This window comes from Trachymyrmex septentrionalis, unplaced genomic scaffold, assembly GCF_001594115.1.
Source record: "Trachymyrmex septentrionalis isolate Tsep2-gDNA-1 unplaced genomic scaffold, Tsep1.0 scaffold16, whole genome shotgun sequence".
NCBI classification, from domain to species: domain Eukaryota; kingdom Metazoa; phylum Arthropoda; class Insecta; order Hymenoptera; family Formicidae; genus Trachymyrmex; species Trachymyrmex septentrionalis.
This window is the reverse complement of record NW_017304758.1, coordinates 2155826-2175157: the sequence shown is the minus strand read 5'-3', so window position 1 is coordinate 2175157 and position 19332 is coordinate 2155826. Positions and strand designations below refer to the sequence as shown.

General features: G+C 38.0%; 1 protein-coding gene across 1 annotated transcript in view; it reads left to right on the top strand.

Annotated features, from left to right (window-relative positions):
- Positions 1-521: 521 nt before the first annotated feature.
- Positions 522-19332, top strand: part of LOC108746177 (homeobox protein araucan-like) — a 45007-nt gene continuing 26196 nt past the window's right edge. Inside the window, exons 1-2 of the mRNA XM_018482783.1 lie at positions 522-672; positions 13114-13506. Coding sequence (XP_018338285.1) covers positions 625-672; positions 13114-13506 — 441 coding nt within the window. The 5' untranslated portion in view covers positions 522-624. The remainder of the gene's footprint in view (positions 673-13113; positions 13507-19332) is intronic.

Here is a 19332-nt window from a genome sequence, read left to right as displayed (position 1 = left end):
TCTTCGGTATCGTCATCCTGATACTACTATCATGTTCCGGTGCTACGTGCCGTGTCAGCTGTTTTCATGACGCGACGTGTCGCGAGTTGGAAACCGTTCCGTGCCGTAATAAAGAGAAAAGTTGTCCTCGGTATCGTGCATCTACGTTGATCTCGTCGTTCCTCCACCTTGGAAGTTCTCTAAACAGGAACTAAGGATTGAAGTGCGCGTAATCCATAAAACAGCGCGATGACACTCCGTTAACGTGACGTATGTGGCTGAAGAAGAAAACGTGCGACATGAGGCCGACTACGGTCGCTCGGGACTTGAGGGCAGCCTGATGGCACTCCTCACCGGCGAACGTTCGTCGCGTTTTGTTTCCCGTATGTCGCCACGATATTGCCACGCGTAGAAACTCAGTGAGAGAGGGAAAGAGAAAGAGAAACAGAGAGAGAGAGAGAGAGAGAGAGAGAGAGAGGGAGGGAGGGGAGAGAGAGAGAGAGAGAGAGAGAGAGAGAGAGAGAGAGAGAGAGTGTGTAGTGCGTGCAGATGCGTTTGTGTCCTGATTCTCTTTGGTTCCGCAATATATTCGGAGAGAAAAAGACGGAGAACTGCACGTAGACTCAACGCTCGTAGACTCTAAACATGTCGGCGTACGCGCAATTCGGATACTCGTATCCGTCGGCGTCCCAGGTAAGTCATTAGAGCTATAACAATTAAGTAATTATATAGAATGCTTATGTGAATGTGTCATGAGAAGAATGAGGAAACCGTAGATCGTTCCAAAGTAAACAATTCGCAATTTATCTTGGCATTTAAAATTTATCACTTTTGACTCACACGTGACTCTTGGCGCAGCATCGAAGGTCTCGATATGCCAGGGGTCAAACATTTTCATTTCGGATGATTTTGTCATCCGAAAGATACATGCAGCTAAAGAAATCGATCTCGTTTGTTCATTTGTTCAATTGAAAAATTCAAGTTTATTGTCACTTGAAATATTGTTTCCTGTTTTCTTGTAAAATCTGCCGGTGCGACTTTGTATTCTTCATTTATCGTATACATAATATCATCACATAATCGCACACTTTACGTAAGTAACTTACCTCATGCTGAGATCTTGGAACGAGAATCGATCGAGAAGCGGGTTTGACGAAGCGGAATTCCACGACCGGTCGTTGCCAATAATAGCGCACAATTAACATTCGCGCGAGTTCGCTCGAAGAAAGCGAGATCGCCTAGAGGCGCACCTGCCTTCTTCGTTAGTAGCAGGCTAGAGTGCGAAGCTTATAGAACGAACTTCTCAGAGCTGAGCGACGCGACGGCCGTCGCTCACGAGCGTGACGCGTCGAGGAAAAGGGCCGCATTCTAATGCTCATTTAGCGCAAATGTAATTCCGTCTGATGTGCCTGATCTCTTTGACGCAGTGATTAATGCCAATACAAGAGGAGAATAAACAGTTGTATCTAGCATTAAATATATGCGATCGGAATACTAGAATTCTCTGATATAAGAAACTCTAATTTATAATAAACTCCTTGCGGTACGGATTTCGCGTGAAAAATACGATTTAATTAATTAATCGATATTCAACGAATAATTCTCACATGATTGTCTAGAGAAAACAAAAATATAAATAATATAAATAAATATAAATATATATCGCAAAAATTCTACATCCTTGGCCATAACTATTTCCACATATTAACATTCTGTATCTAACAAAATATAAATTAAAACACAGATTTATTAAAAAGTAATATCTATTTTTATAACAATTTTAGTATTTTATAGTTATTTTAGTGTTAATTCTTCTTTAGCTTTTATTATTGCTTCTTTCAATAAAATATAATAAATTAGGGGCTTTATATATTTATGGCTAAGGCTGTATATAGACAATATCACTTTAAGAAATCATCTTGTATTAATCAATCTTCATTGATTAAATTATTATTTGATTAAATCAATTATCTAAGAGAATTAATTAATTATCACTAATATTCTCACGAAAGAGAATCTACGCAAAAGAGAGTTTGTAATGATTGCTTGTTCGAGCACATTGAATCTAATTTCTTTTTCAACGTCGGCATCTCCAATCTAATGAGAGCATGACATCCGAGTTGCTCTTACGAGGATGATTGACGCGCGACTTTCTGCATAGAATAATAATTAAAGAGTCATACGTTTGCAATACTGCATGAGGCTTACTTAATCAATGAGTTATTTAACGTGCGCTTTCTCGAGCTTTTCTACGTGCAAAAATTAGGGGTCAGAACGAGATAAAATAGAAATTCCTTTTTGAATAAATAATCTTAAATCAGTACATTAATATGTATTTAAATAAGAAGAAAACATTTTACATTTCCGTTGGATTACAAGCTAATTGCGAATGACAGAAATAGCAAGAAGGCGCTAACATATAAGAAAAAATAATTAAAAAGTGGAAGTAAATACTTTTGCTCGATTGCTAAACGAAAACAAGTTCTTGTGGTTTTTGATGATAAATAATACTAATTTCTTTTATTGCATTAATCGGATTTATTTCACTTTTCACAAAAAGTGAATATTCTAAATATAATTTTAATTTGCATATTAAGTAAAGAACAGATTATACCGTTGAGACAGACAATAAATGTTATAAACTATTTACAACTTTGTTGTCTACTATTTTTGTTGACAGAACAATAACGATGTAAAAGATATCCGTAATGTATGTAGCCTATTGTGTTATTCATCATTGTATTCGTGATTGACGATAAAAAAAGATTGCCAACTAACAAGTTTTGCCATGAATAATTGTCTAAAAATAAGCCAAGAAATAAAAATAATATATATTTCGAAAGCTTACACGAAAACATACCGTAAGAACTGTAATATCGCAATGCTCGCATAAATTCATGTTTGCAGCAATTTGGGGAAACAATATTAAAATACGCTGTTGAATATGCGGGGTAACATTAATGTTAACAAAACGTTGGACGATATGGCATTATAAAGATGTATTATGTGTCAGTTGTCGAGTTAAATTAGATAGACGGTAATTAAGATTCTAGTGGGCGGTTCGCAATGAATATTCAGATGTACGTTTTGCTCCATTTTGAGTTTTTCTCCGCTTGATTCTGCGTATCAAAATTTAGCCAGAGAATTTATCAAAAATCGCTCGAACGATTTTATTGGTAATTATTATTTCATTACGTAGAATTAAATATAAAACAAAAATAATTTGTGCTGCGAGCTAAATGCTGCCACCAAATGTCGTAGAGAAATTGTATAAATGATTTATATTAATAGGTTAGCATTTTGAAACGACAAAAACATTAGGTTCATGGCAATTTCTTCTTTCATGCCATAAAGAATGAAAAAAAAAAAATGCAATGGTAATATGACTTAGATTTTTACGAGAACATTTTCAATCGCAAACGTGTCGTGATACGAAAGGAAGCATAACCTCTTAGATATTCTGTTACGGATTATAATTTTGCTTTCCGTAAACGGGACGACATACGCTCGATGGTGACAGAAGTGCGTCGCGATGCTACATCTCTGCTATATTCTCGAAAAAGAGGAGGAAGGTGGGGGGGGGGATGGGCGAAGGTGGGGAAGGGGAAATAAATAATGCTCGATAAAAGCGGCGCGCGCTTAAAGCGCACCGAGGATCGCGCAGGTGCAAGTCTGTGCGTACCAACTCTCTTGGTACTCTTGGCAATAATACGGGTAGGTCTGCCCGCATCGGGCCGCCGTAGCCGTGGAAGATCCGCGTTGCAACGTGGAGAGTTGTAAACTGCCATTATTCGCCGCAACGTCGCTGAAACGTAGGTACGCGTATGTCGAGGCTTACGTATTCCGGACATGCCGATGTGCCTCCGCCGCTTCCCGGGGGAAAAAAAAGATATCGCATCGAGGCCTCCTATCTGCCATAACGAGCTAAGAATTTGCATAATCGCGCTGATGAGCAGCGGTGCCTTCACTTCATAAACACCATTCCTGATTGATTCATTGGGACGTGAAGCAATTTGTGGAGAAACTTCGCTCGCCATGATATTTCGCTATAGCTATAGCTCGTACCGCGTTATTGCAATACATCATGGCACTTTCGATATCCTGTAAGATATTGCCGAAGTCATGACTTTGTTAGAGTTGCGTTATCGAATGCCAAAACTTAAGCAATACCTGTCGCTTCGATTTCTTAAGATAATTTGCGGATCACACTGCTCATTAATTTATTAATTTTTTCTACCCTGCAGCAAAGTATTCTGATATACATGATGTATACATTGGAAATACTTATAAAAGTTTTTCTCTCTTTTCTTTGTATAAAATTAATATGAATTAACTTTTCTTAATGTGAAATTAAATGTGGGCTAAAACATCACGGCGATGAGCCGTTCATTTAATCGCAATCTACATCGTGCAAATGAAGTAAGAGATCCGGTTGCAGTGATTGTACCGTTGGAAACTTCAACGAATGATTAACATGTATATATGAGTAGTAATTATGTATAATTATCTAAATGGCGTTACGAAATTTGTCATGGTTTGCGAACGCGCGTTGCAAGCCACGAGATAATAACTATCTTGTGCCAATGATTTCTAAGCATATGCGATAATTGATGTTTATACTCTACTTATAACACGACTCACCGTAGATAAAACGGAACGAGTCGTAAAATCTACAATTGTGATTTTAATTGAGAATTAATTGGACAGATTCGATTAACTAATATACTTCTCCAGTGATCTCTAGTCTCCTGAATCATAAATCAATATATATATATATATATACACATATATCGTTTTTGTGATCTGACTGCATTTTAATGTTCCTATGTATCATACACCATTAAAATGTATTTATTGTAAGGCGCATAAATGATTGTAAGTGATCTACATTAATATCATTCACTTCACGATTGAAACGTTACAGAATTATCATAATAAGAAAGAAAATATACAAGACTGTACACTAAAGAAGTAAAAATGATAAGAATCACGATTTTCGTTTAACTTCTTGTTTTCGTTGGGAGAAGCTGCGTGTCTCCGTATTCTAATGATCGCGCTTACCAAAAGGGTTAAACTTTTGAGCTGTGGTCGCTACCGCGTCCCGTCATTCAACACCATCGCTCTATCTACGCTCGAGCATCGTGCTCTGTTCGCTAACAATAAGTTACACTACCGTGATGGCAATAATGGGAATCGTGCAACGCGGTATATCGTGCTCCGCGGCATATAATTACGAACGTCGACACGGAAGCACCTCGGTATCCACGATATCGATTTTCAGGATCGTGGCCTGTACATTCTCTCTCTCTCTCTCTCTCTCTCTCTCTCTCTCTTCGTCTGTCTCGCTTTCATTCACGCCGCCCACTTTTTGCGCTGTTCGCGGCCATTGTTATCGCGAGGGAATCGACGCGAACCCTTGGCAGAGGAGTGACGCGAGAGATCGACGAGCTGGCTCAACTGCGAATGCGAGCGCTTTGCTAATCCTCGCCACTCCTCTTGTTTTCATGAACCGGTAATTAGACGATATCCAAGTATTAAGTTATAGTGGTAACGCAATAGTGATAAATGAGAGAGATGTACAAGAGCGAAAGAATTGAATTAAAGGAATAATTAGTCTAAAAAAAAACGGTAGAAATAATTTAAAGAGAATACATTAACGTTAAATATTTAACTTCTCTTTGCACTACACGGATTTTTTTTTCTCGGTCATTATTTATCGGTTAATTATAATTTATTAAAGATACACCGTCGATTCGTGCGGAACTTTTATTCCCCCAATAGCGCGTACCTTTAATGATATACAAATTGCCGCGCCCGTGTAATTACAGAGTAAAACTACAACTTTGTTGGTCGGCTCCGTATCGGTTACAATAATGCCCGGCGAGATATTAGCCTTTCATTTTATGCTCTTCTCACGATCGCATGTCTGAAAAGAGAATTTCGAGGCCCCGCTTACTTCGTTAACTCGCATTATTATGCCGTCGTTATCCGGTTATACTTTGTTATTACGCGCTGTTTATCTCGTATCACGCGGGATTTGGCAGCGGCATGAAAATACCGTCGCCCGATGATTGACGGAATCGGCAATTACGCCACAAATTCTCGCACGTACTTGCCGAACGGTCTCGGTTGTGTGTCTCGCCTTTACACGCACGTCGCGCGGAAACCGGTTGCCAGTTTAAAGGTGCACGTGTCTCATCCGCATAGGAACGGCCTCGTTTCTCGCGCGCGCGCGCGCGCGCGCGAATTCATCACTCTCTTTTTTTCGCGGATTTCGGAAGAGTCGACAGGGCGAAATTCGCCCTTCGATTGAACTGGGAGGAGGGCGGTTTCTGCAGAGAAACATACACTGGACAGAGTTTGGTCACATTAATTGGAATTCTGATGAAAAATGGACAAATCAGAATTTCTTGGTTGAATCTATTATAACTTTAGTCGAGATAGCCAGAATTCAAATTGCTATAATCAGAATCTTTTGGTTCGCTCATTTTCAATCAAAAATTGTCTCTCTGTACGTGAAAAGGATCTTTAAATCGCTTGCTTTTATATCATAGATTATCTTGTAAATGGGAGCATAGTTTTATTTAAAATAAACGGTAAATAATTAAATGATATAATTTAGAGTTATGGAGGCAAAATATATAATTTGTCATAATTTGCGAAACGTGCGAGCGACGTTTGACGTTACCTCGGTCGATTTAATTCCAGCGGACTGGAGCAGCTCGTAAGAATTTCCCCTGGCATCAATAAACGCTTCAACGAGCCGCGTAAAAATACCCCGAGTCGTCCGCGGTACTCGACGTTCGCGCCTTCTTAACGTCGAGTTACCGCCGCTTTAACAGAGTCTTTAACGCTTCAAATAGATCTCGCCGCCCTCCGACAGGCGTCCTCCTCCGCGCACGGTGACGTTTTTAAAGCCACGCTCGCGGAACTCTCGTCTCGTTGTCTGCCGCGTCTCTCTCTCTCAGAGACGGACGTAATTAACGTGAAATTGCCGAGTCCGCGTTCGCGCTCATTTAATGCCCGTGATTTTCGTGACAATCCGTTTTCTGCACGGCACATCGAGCATACTAATTAACAATACGTTCGAATTTGTAAATCTTTATATTGTCTATCATTTGTCACACAAGTACGTATCGTATCGAACGAATACACTTAAAAAAATATCAGTGTGTGGCTTTAACACCTCTGGTGTGGATTTAACACCTATGCGGGATCTATATAATTCTCACTGTACTGGTGTTACAAACCTCTGTTTGTATCAACATGGTGTAGATTTAAAATTCATGGTATTAAATCCACATAATGTCCGTGTTACTATTAACACCAATACAGTGAGAATTATGTAGACACCGTCATTTTTTAGAATGTAGATTTTTTTTTTAGATACGTTGGAGTAACTCGATATAGTTTTACCGTTATCGAGTAGAAATAGGTGAGGAGTAATTAATTAACGTCATGTCTCTCAAGTAGTTGATTTCAAGTCTCCCGTTCTTTCCTGTTTTTCGTGACTCTGCAGATTTTCCGACGAGAAAGAGAGAGACAAACGAAATCGCGTGGCATTCTGTTAAATTTTAATTGAAGATCCCATCTGTCTGCGCGTTATAAAAGTCGCCATGGTGGCTAATTTGTCGAGAGGAAGAGACCCGTAATGCCGTTGTCATACAAGAGGTCTAAGGTGGAGAGGGCGAAGGGAGAGTCAAGATTCTTGCCTGCTTTCGTGATGGTTGTGTGATTCCGGTGAAGAGAAAAAGATACATGATGGCGTGACATGAAAGAGAGAAAGAAAGAGAGAAGCTGCGGCGTGAGGAAGAAGTGGTCTCTGAGGAAAGGAAGGCAAGCAGAAAAGATAAGCCGCACAACTCAACCTTTCCTGTCGCCATCTTTTCAGTATAAACTGCGTCCACGTAATTGATGGCTGCCAGTCCGTCGTAATAAATTTACGTTCGTCTTTTAAGAACCCAACTGAAAATAATATGATTTGAGCAAACATTATTTGGCGGAGCATTGGTTGAAAGACGTATACCTAAATCTAAAATTACTAATATTACTATTTTATTTCAAATAAAAAGAAAAATAAGTTCTTACCGATAATTTTATATCGCAATTTATTAACATTACAATATTTCTTTTTTCTTACTATGCTAAAAGGCCCAAGTGAATTACTACGGAAAAAAGAAAGTGATGAAAAACCAAATATTTCATCAATGTGAAGAACGTAATTATGGAAAAGTCAAAATATTTCAAAATCCCATTTTTTACACTAAAAATATAATCTAATATGATCTAAAAAAAAATGGAAACAGTCAATAATGATGCTCAATATCTATTTCCAGTGTTAATAGATAAGAGACAGATTAGAAACATAACTCAACATTACGTGTCAATTATTTTCTCGTGGATAATGTCAATGACACATGATTAACCCAAGTACTATCCAGTTTCACTCGGACAAATGTAATCCTGTTTATACAGGCCGATTGTAACGATATATTTACGTAGCAGATCTGTTTCTTAGAGGATTTCGGGTTCTCCGGGTTTTCATTCAGTCCCCTTCGTTCACACGTGTGAGTGTTCGTGCGTGTTCACAGGGTGCTTTCCATTTGATGATAAATCAATATAAATGTCATTTTATCTTTGTTATTCCACTGAATGTCAAAAAAGATAGAATGAAGTTTGGCCACTAAATGAAAAGTATCTACAGTGCGAACTCAATAATGTCTGATTTTTATATATTAAAGATCTAAACTGGATAAACAAGAGCAGAAATATGTGAAGAACATTAAATAATGCAATTCCAAACTATAGTAAAGTTTCGAGAAATGTGCAAATTAATTAACAAGGAAGCAGTTTGCACGTAATACATTTTATTATAAAACTTTTTACAGCGTGAGCTCAATAAAATAAAAACTTTTGACCGATTGTGTCATTCTGTCGTTACAAAGATCGCTACTTAAGTTATACATGGTGAAAGCCGTAAGTGAGAATGCTTTCTATCTTGACAAAGTGACGAATCTTGTCAATATCACAAGGTAGATTATTGGTGGACTATCTCTCGATTAATCATCGCGATAGGCGACATTGACTTATTATTCTTAGAAGATGCCGTTCATTTCAGGTATTTTCTTTCGCTTTTGCGATAATGAAAATTATCGATTATGCGATAATAATTCAACGTACGCGTAGCCATTTGCATGATCGATTTAAGCACGATTTAAATCAAAAGACCTTCAAATTAGAAAAAGAAATGTTTTATATTTCGTATTAAAAATGTCAAATTTATTAGCACTGTTTATCTAATTTCATTTCTATTTTCAAATGTAATATATCTACAACAAAGTTCCTCTGTGTGTCGGATCATCCGATTTAAATTTGAAAAAAAATTGAACGTGTCAACAATTACTCGCTATTTAACTGTCATTTATAAATTCCAGAAAACTTTGACGACATAACTTTCCACGTAAAATTAATGTTAAATCGCGGCCAAGCGGGACGGTGTAACGCGCACCGTTCTAGAAATTATGCCGATAATAGCCGTCATTTTCCGGACATCAAATAAGCGAGCTTTCGCAACTCGTACCTTTTTTCATGAGAAGTAGAAACTTACTTGAGCAGCGATATGCTATTACACAAACCGCAAATATCAAGAAATAAAAGAATCCAAGTAGTTCTTGCTTTCTAACCGATTTTGCGGATAAATACAACCAATATAGTGCACACTTATGTATTTATAAAATATATATACTTGGAATTGTGTTTCTCTCCGCGTATAAGCAATTGTTTAAAAAAAAAGTATGCTAGTAGCATAACAGACCTGAAGAGAAAATTCCGACAGCGCTCGTATCAGGATTCGTACAAAATCCGACACGTTCGGTTACTCGAGGGGTTGCCAACGAGCGCGTCGCGAAACGATCGGTGACAAGGTGGAGCACAAGAAGTGGAGGGCGGGATAGGACCATATCACGGCGACTCTTCCTGCGCCACGAGATCCGAAGGGTTTTCGCGCCGGCGGCTGCTGCGGGGGTGAAAGTGGGGTCTTAAAAGGTTCCGGTGGGAAACCCAGCAGGGCGTGAATGGCTCCAGACACGCTGGAGGTGCCCGGAACGTTTCGTTAGAAGCGAGGAGAAAAAGAGCGGGACGGAGAGAGGGCCGAAGGAGCCGGGGACAGACTACGAGTGCACATATACACGCGCACACACGTGTCACGTGTTGTTATGCGTGAACGAGGACACACGTGCGCGCGCGCGTAGCACGTCCCCCGAAATCCGCCGCCACACCGCCGTTACACCACCACCACCACCACCGTTATACCACCACGACGAAAGTGCACGGGGTCTTTGTTCACGAAAGTTCGGTTTACCTCGTTCTTTTGGTAGTTCTTTCGGTGCGGGTCCCGCGATGCAACGCGCCGTCCCTTCGCCCTTCTATTTTTGCAACGGCGTGAATTCCCGTGATATTTTTTCTGAAAATACGCGAGCGTATTGACGCACGCTCACGGAAAATCGATGAGCACAAGATTGTAAACAGCGTGAACCGGAAGTGGCTCAGTGTTGCGGAAGCAACTCCTCGAATTTTCTCACGAAGATAGTTATGCAGATGGTTCATTGTAGAGCGAGATAATTATGCAAATCAATGAAACCGCGTAATTCGAGGCATAAACAGGGCAGCCGAATGCTACGTCTTTTAAATTCTTCATGCGTCTTTCAAAAACAAAAATGTGTCCAGATAGAACACAAAAATCACACACTGAAAAAAAAAAAGATTAGCTGCTGCAACAATTTAGGTAATAAAATATGGCGTAGCATTTTTATATGGTTGCAGCAATCAGTTTTTGGCCGTAACAACAAATTTTTAGTTGCGTTAGCCTATCGAAATCATATACTGACGGATAGGTTAACACAACTAAAAATTTGCTGCTACAACCAAAAACTGATTGCTGCAGCCATATAAAAATGCTATGCCATATTTTACTATCTAAATTGTTCCAACAACTAATCTTTTCTTTCAGTGCCCAATATTGTTTTCTAGCAAGCTCTGCAAGACACACAATATAACACAATGAATTATTTCATGTTTAACATTGGCAAACAACGAGGATGTATTGATTTACTGTATTACACTGTGTCATCTGTGTTTCTTCCTGGAAAGCATATTGTCGTAAGTCAGCATGATTTGGGCATTTTCTAACAAGGATGCAGTGTAACACAATAAATCGTTTCACAGTATTAACATACATTGTTTTCTGTTAGCAAATAACAAGAATGTAATAATTCACTGTATTCTCACTGGAAAATGCTCCTATTTGTCACTTATATAAGTCACTTATATAAGTTTACTTATAAATGACAAATGAAGTCATAATGATGTCGTATCTCAACAAACAATTTTGGGCGTTTTCCAACAAGGACAGTGTAATACAGTAAATCGTTTCACAGTATTATATTGTGTCCTTGTTTATTGTTGGCAAACAACAAGAATGTGATAATTCACTGTATTACACTGTATTCTCACTATTGGAAAATTCTCCCATTTGTCATTTATAAGTTTACTTATAGGTGACAAATGAAATCATAATTATGTTCCAGCAAACAAGCTGACATTATTTGACGTTATTTTGACGTTAAAGACATCATTTTGACATGAAAATGACGATGAATAATGTCAACTTGTTTGATAGAGTAGTTTCATTTTAATTAGTATCATTTTGATTCTGTTCCCGAGTGACTCCACATAATTATACCTAATAATCTTCATTATCTTTCATTTATTTTTGATCGAACTTTTTTTGAGCAAACAGAAGATTGAAGTGAATCACGGTCCCCACGGTATTGCTTAACGACCGGGACACAGTTATGTATTTTATCGTGCGAGAAACGATAGAGGCTCCCATCGGTATATATAAAAACTTCGCCGCGAGTCACCATATTTTTGTAAACGCGCCGAGTTTGAAATTGATAAGCGACGCCGGGCTTTTAATAATTCACGAGAGAGGTGAAACGCTAAAACGCGAAGGAGAATCGTTTGCGGGAATAAAGTTCTCGTCGATTCTATTCGTCACGCGCACGCCGCAACGATCCGTGGGCGTTTTCGTGGGTGATTTCGACACGGTCTACGAATAGAAAGGTATTATATACATATATGAGGGAGAGGGAGAGAGAGAGAGAGAGAGAGAGTGTCGTTTTCCGGGCTCTCTCTCTCTCTCTCCTTCTCTCTTCCGTGTGTAACGGAATGTGAGAGAGCTGTCGGAGAGAAGGCTTTATCAACGCAGATATACAACCCGATTCGTCGTGGCGGCTCTCGAGCCTCCCGTCCTCTCGAAATAACTCCGCGCCCTTGCCATATTAATTACCGGGATTCATTCCGTTCTCATTTACAATGGGCTAATTTAGCGTGAGGCAACCTCGGAGCGATCCCCTGCGCGCTAGCACGCATATGAGAGTGACGTCTCTTTCTGTTTATACGAGCTTAACAAAGCTATTAATCGTGGGAGGAATAATCGCTCTCCGTTAGGCGCTGAGATTGTTTCGATAAAATTAATACATCATGAAATATATATATCTTATACTTTGTTTCACATAAAATATTCTTGCGCGTTTGTAAAGATAAAGGCGATATATATGATTATCGAAGGCTCATCGATAGGATTTTCATACAAAGAAAAAAAAAAGCGTGAAATCCCAGGTAGAATCTTTTTCTCGTCGTCTACCTTGGCAAAAGAAGGGCACCATTATCGATGTTTGTGAATATTGGATTTTTTGAGGTCGCTGAAACGATGTAAATTAGCTAAAAAGGCACTGAGGGACTAGAAAAAAAATATCTTTTGTGTTTTTTAGCTATATATACATATGTAGTACATATGTATGTCCTTATCATGACATGTCTATGCATATATGCTTACGAACAGCTATTTTACGCGTTATTTATATGTATCTATGTTGAAAAATGAAGAGAATGTGAAATGAATCTCTGTAGAAGACGAGGTTTTTACGGCCGCACAAATATCAAAGTCAGCTTAAAACAAGAGTTGAAAAAAACTAATTCCTAATTTCACAAGGAAATATATGGAACTTCTCCACATCATGCATGCGCGTAATTATACTATGTAAATGACGTATTTTTCCTTTCGTTTTTCAGCTCCTTGTGAGTGGCGGGCAACCGACAACGGCGACGTCGCCGGCGATGTCGGGGGGTGCGTTGAGCCCGGGTGCTCTATCGCCTTCGTCGACGGCGACAACGACGACGGGGGTCGGGCCCGCAGGTACTGGCGGTGCTACGACCCCCGTGGGTGGTGCTGCTACCGGACCTGGTTGCTGTGAGAACGGTAGGCCCATGATGACGGATCCTGTGACGGGGCAAACGGTGTGCAGCTGCCAATACGACAACGCCGCGAGATTTGCGTTGAGCACTTATCCTCGGCTACCCACCGCGACTTCTTACTCCTCCTACCCCACGCCGACGCCTTCCACCACCGACCAAGGCCCTTATCCTAGCATCGGCATGGATAGCTCTGCGTTTTACTCGCCTTTGGTAAGTTTTCTTATATTTTTGACATGATAGTGTATTAGCTTTAGTTAAAAATATTGTCAACCGCGATTTTATCCCTGTATCAGTGTTAAAAATATTGTTAATTTAGATTATCTTTTACCATTTACTTTACTATATTAAACGATTATCTTTTAAAAATCGTCGTTAATCAATGTTAATATTTAGGATACAAAACATTGTAGGTACACATAGACATGATATTCCTTACTTTAAAAATAAGTGTTTATAATACAACTAAAAAAGATAAATTTTCCCGAAAAGGAGAATAGTTATTTCTGAACTCGACAGAAAATTATTAACATCAAGTAATATACGGCAAAAAGATTCTTAACGTGATCAAATTTTTTTATTTTTGTCGTTTTTATTAATTGTGACAATTTTTGTACAATTTTTTATGAACATACATATTTTTTATTTTTTAGTCCACTTTTGATGACTAATGGATGATATTTACTTAACTTTTATGTAATAACTCGAGAAAATCATATTTTTTTAATTGAAATTATTTTTGAAATAAGGGAATGATATAATTGAAATGATATAAATATATCTTTTTGAACGTTAATAATTATTTTTTCAATGGTTTCTCAAACAAAAATTATTAATATTAGAAAACAAATAAAATTTAGAGTTATTACTGACAGTTTAGAAAATTAATTATTATGTTTTTATTCCATCTCAAAATTAATTCTGTTTTTCAAGAATCAAAAATCCCTTGAATTTTTTCATAATTTTATAAATCTGCTACAACATTAAAATTATAATATAAAGCTTCTTGTTACCTACGAAAGATCGTCTTAGGCTTTGCAACGTGTAACACGATTATTGCCGGATGCAGATTGATCGATTCGTCGTTCTAGACGTGCCGGACGATTATTGCTTCTTCAGTATTAACTTAAGACGGATTAGCACGTGGTGCTGCCGCGAATTAGCTTGGAATCCCGGCGACGAAACCCTCTCTCGGACGTCGGGATTGTGCGGCCCCTTCGATTGCCCCACACTTAGGAATTCGTGCATCTTCGCAGACTGGATCAGTACCGGCTGCGTCGAATTATTCACTCGTCCCTTTCTCGAGAAACGGCCGATAATCTCGTTTAAGTTTCGATTCGCGGAAGGCGAGGTTGCTCGTTACGTTCTCAAGGGGCTGCCGGTGACGAATTCGCGCGCATATGTCACTAGAGAATCCTCCTCGACTGTGCTTCGGTCCCAGAGAAGTCAGGAATCTAGAGAAACACGCATCAAATCAGTTTTAGACAATTTAAAATTCGATAAAATTTTTACAGACAAAAAATTTTATCTGTAATTTTATTATAATATAATACTGAAAATATTTTCTGGATCGAAATTATGTCTGTAAAATTAATTGCTGCTCTACTTTCAAATAAAAATCGTATTCTGCACATATAAAGTATAACGTATGCAAGATAAATGATACCAATAATACAATCTGATTTTTCTCTTGTATTTTGAGATTTAGAAGATCGCATGGATGTATTACATTCACAATGATAAGCACCTCCCAGAGTGAAAGAAAGCATAGTAGCCAATTAAATTTGAATTTATCGGACGATTATACTAATTGGCTGCTTTTAGGAGCCGTTGTCGATTAATGTATTCCACGCGCGGCCAATGGCCCGAGACAAAAATAAAGTTGCTATGGAGAAGAAAATCTAGGAAAAAGGAATCGTTACGATGGCTCATAATGTAGTCGGAAATTGCTCCGTTTTACGCTGAGATTCGATGGCGTGGGGATTTATATATCCGCTACGATTCATTGCATGTAATTTGTAGACAGGAGTTTATCTCGAGTGAAATTCAGCGAATGCATTTACCATCCGGGATACATTTCTCATTTTTCATACACAATTAGCGACGTAAATTTACAGACGCAATTTTCGAAATCGCTTGTAAGCAACGATCTCTCATCGGTATAGCTCGGTTGGACTAACGTGTTACGCTTTTACGAACTATAGATGGAATCGTCATAATTTGGTAAAAAGGCAAAAAAGATACCTGTCAAGGGAATACTGTTTTCACATGAAGAACGTAATCGTTAAAATCTTTCATCAACTTTTAATAATGACATCATAAATGGCGGCATAATCAATCTGTAACGGCAATTTCTATAATGGCACGAGACGGCGTGCTATTGACGTGTGCCGTAAATGTGTCATTATCTCCTATAATCAGATAATACGTGTAGCTATCTCTACAGTATATTTTCATTTCCACGAGTCGTTATGTTTGTACGACTGAAAAAGCCATCGGTTTTTTGATGTTGCCGCGTAATCAGTGCATGCTCTGGACAGATAAACACTGATACGACACAGGCCCTTATCTGAACAGTAGAGCGGCACGTCAATCACGCGATATTGTCCTGCGATTTTGTATTCTTGTATCGTATCGAGTATCGATTTGGTATACTTATTTTGCAAATTCATTAATACTGCGCCGATATCGCAAAGTGTAGTACCTATAATCTAAGATTTAAATTTTAAATATTCGGAATTTACTCAACCAAATTTTTCCGTGTCATTTTATAGTCAATTTCACGTGATAATAATATCACGAGATAATATACTTAATTAAATACGTCTGTCTGACAGATTGCATATTCGCGCAAGCTCGATACTCCGCAAATCTATCATTAGATCTGAATATCAGTCGTGGAATTAGCGCAAAAACTAAGAGACTGTCTGTTCTAATAATACCAATTCGTAGTGACGTAATAAAGTAATATATAGTCAGAAAATATGAGTTAATTGCAATTAAAATAGTAAATATATGCGTTTACTATTTTAACTGCACTTAACTCATACTTTCTGATGTATATAATAATAACTATGCGTATTATTATAGACATTATTACGTCACTACGTTTAATAGACGAATATGTTTACTATTTTAATTGCAATTAATTTATATTTTCTGATGTAGCTATATTATTAAAGACGTTATTACATCACTGCGAATCGATCTTATTACTACTCCAAGTTTTTGCTAATTTCACGACAAATATTCTGATGTAATGATAGATCTACTGTCGAGCTAGCGCGTGTTTGCAATCTGCCAGGCATGTTTAAACGTGTATTTAATTACACATCTCTTTTGAAATACCGATATTGATATATCAAATATGAAAATGCCTTTGGAATGCTTTTTCTGAGATAGAAGGCCATCTCGATATTTTTCCCTTTTTTTGCATTCATAAATAAAATTCCTGCACAAAAATATATTCCACATATGACATTTGCGAAATCCCGCTTATCGTGCGGATGCGCTAAGCGAGATTGTCTCTGTCAAACGAATCGGCGATGAAGGAAGGGAAGAGGCGGACACCGAAAGGACGGGAAGTAGGGAGAGGAGAGTGCTCTCATCGCTCTCGCGAACGAGTTTATAGAATCAATACGCGGGATGCCATGAAACAGGGACGGGAGCCATGGGGGATACCGCGGCGGCGGGAGTGCGCGAACGCGAGAAAGGACGAGAGGAGGACGTAACTGCGCGAGATATAGGGGAGCAATGGTAGACGGAAACCTCTTCTCATCAGCCGACGGATTCGTCTTATTTCGCGTAGTGACTGTCGGCGTAACGGATTCCGAGATTCGCTCTGGCGACGTTTTCCTCGAGAATTCCGCCGCACGGCGCTTTGTGCTTTGAACCTTTATTCTCTTGATGTTTTTGCATTTTATTCGCATTGCTTGCGACACGTACAATACAATTGTACTTCAGACGTTTTAATACGGTAAAAATTTAGAATGCGTCGTTATAATGCACGAGAGATTCTGCGATAGATATATCTTATCTAAAATAGATATTTTACACTGAAAGAAAGTCTCGTTGTATTAATTAGAGTTCAAGTAGATTCAATCAGAAGGGTACAAATCAGACATTTATAGTTAAATATATCAACCTTCTAGTCGAGATAAAAAATTAAATTATAATAATTACAGAATTTTTATCCATATGATTAGAATTCATTTTGTTTGTACTTCTTGTTGATACAACCAGAACATTTTTCTCACGTAAATTTATTGTACATATTTTTCTAACAGTCAAGGTTATGAATAATTGGCAAATACTAATCTTAGATATACGAGTATTACTGCGATTTCAAGTTTCGGAAATTTAAAAGGCTCAGAAAAGAAAAGGAATTGGCAGACTGTATTCCATAGAACGCTCTGCGGATGGCAGACATTTTTCATGTTGATAATACGCATAAAACCAGTAACATGAAAATAAGAACAGTAAATTGAATATTTTTCTCTTTTGGAACTCGTTTTATCTCGGAATATCAAGTTATTTGATTAATAATGGAAATGCTTGCTATTTTGCAATATTAATTACGAGTTTATTAATAGGATGCTGAGGATAGCATGATGCCCCATGCATATGAAACTTGGATATTCATCCAACGATATCAGTATATCTATCAATATTCCGGTTTTGGAGAAGCATACGTGTCTGTCGCAATACGAAAGTCATAATGTTTCGATCCGTGATATCGTGAGTTATTTTACGGCCCATTGAAAAGCGTAACACGCGTAGCTTTCTTAATCGTAGATTGTTACGCTTTTATAATTGGCACTTAAACGCGGCTGGCGTGCAATATTGCCATGTGCAGCATGCGTTTAGTTGCACGCGTGTACATCCGCGAGTAATATATTGGTAATTGCGTAAAATTATTGGAGAATCCTTGCCTCTAACCTTTACGAATGTACTAGTTCATAAGAGTACAATTTTGACTAATGATCATTTTTTCAGCATCTCATAATTCTCAATATCAGAATTCATTCATCAATTATTCCGTGGTTTTCTGTGAAAAATTTTCTATAAAAAAATTTTTTTACTATGATCGTACAATATTGAAGAAGTATTGAAAGTACTTATGTATTCGTGTGTAGATAAGAATCATAGTTGTCGGTGTTTTTACTCTATCATTCTGCACGCGGACAGTCGATCGCGCGGATGAGTTCCGCTGTAATTGAGACTGATGAGCTGAAGGACGAAGGGATGCTCCCTCGTACATATTGGTTTAGTCCTGGCGAAGCCCCAAGAATGCTATTTGTCGCGCGAGACAGCGAGACGCGCGGACGTCATAGTTTTGCATCTTTATCGGTATAAATTGCAGTCCGGCCGGTCAATCGTTCGTGGAATTTCAACGCCGTGGCATAATTTGGCGCACGCGACCATCACTGCCAGCAATTGGATGACGAACGATACGACAGGGTGTAGTTCGGAATGCCATAAACGTCTGACTGCCGGGAATTTTGAGTATTTTGACGATGGAATCCTTTCCGTTCGTATTACGGTGTTATCGTTTTTTTTCTTTTTTTTTTAAAGTAAAAGAGAAACTTCAAGTATGAAAAAAGCTTGCTATGTAAAAAAAAATTGCTCTGCGCAACGTTATGAGCGAAGTTATAACATTCAAGTGATAATACATTTAGAAACTAGAAAAAAAAATATTTCTTTAATGGTCATAATTTCTTCAAGAAACAAAAAGATATAAGAAACAATAATATGCTTGATTTTTTGCATAATAATGTTTTATAAATTCTTTACACGCCCTTATAAATATTATTATATATATCGTTCAAACTTTGCCCCTATTCTCACAATTAGAAAAAAATACAATATATGTTGCTGCAGATTAAGTAGCAATGAAATAAAAATGAAAAATTTTCAAGATTGATGTCTTTTTCAAAACGTCGCTTGTAATTTTAAATATTATTATACGTAATGAAAAAATTATAAATACTTTAGAAAAAAATTCTATATATCTTTAAATATTTATTTTAATAGTACAAA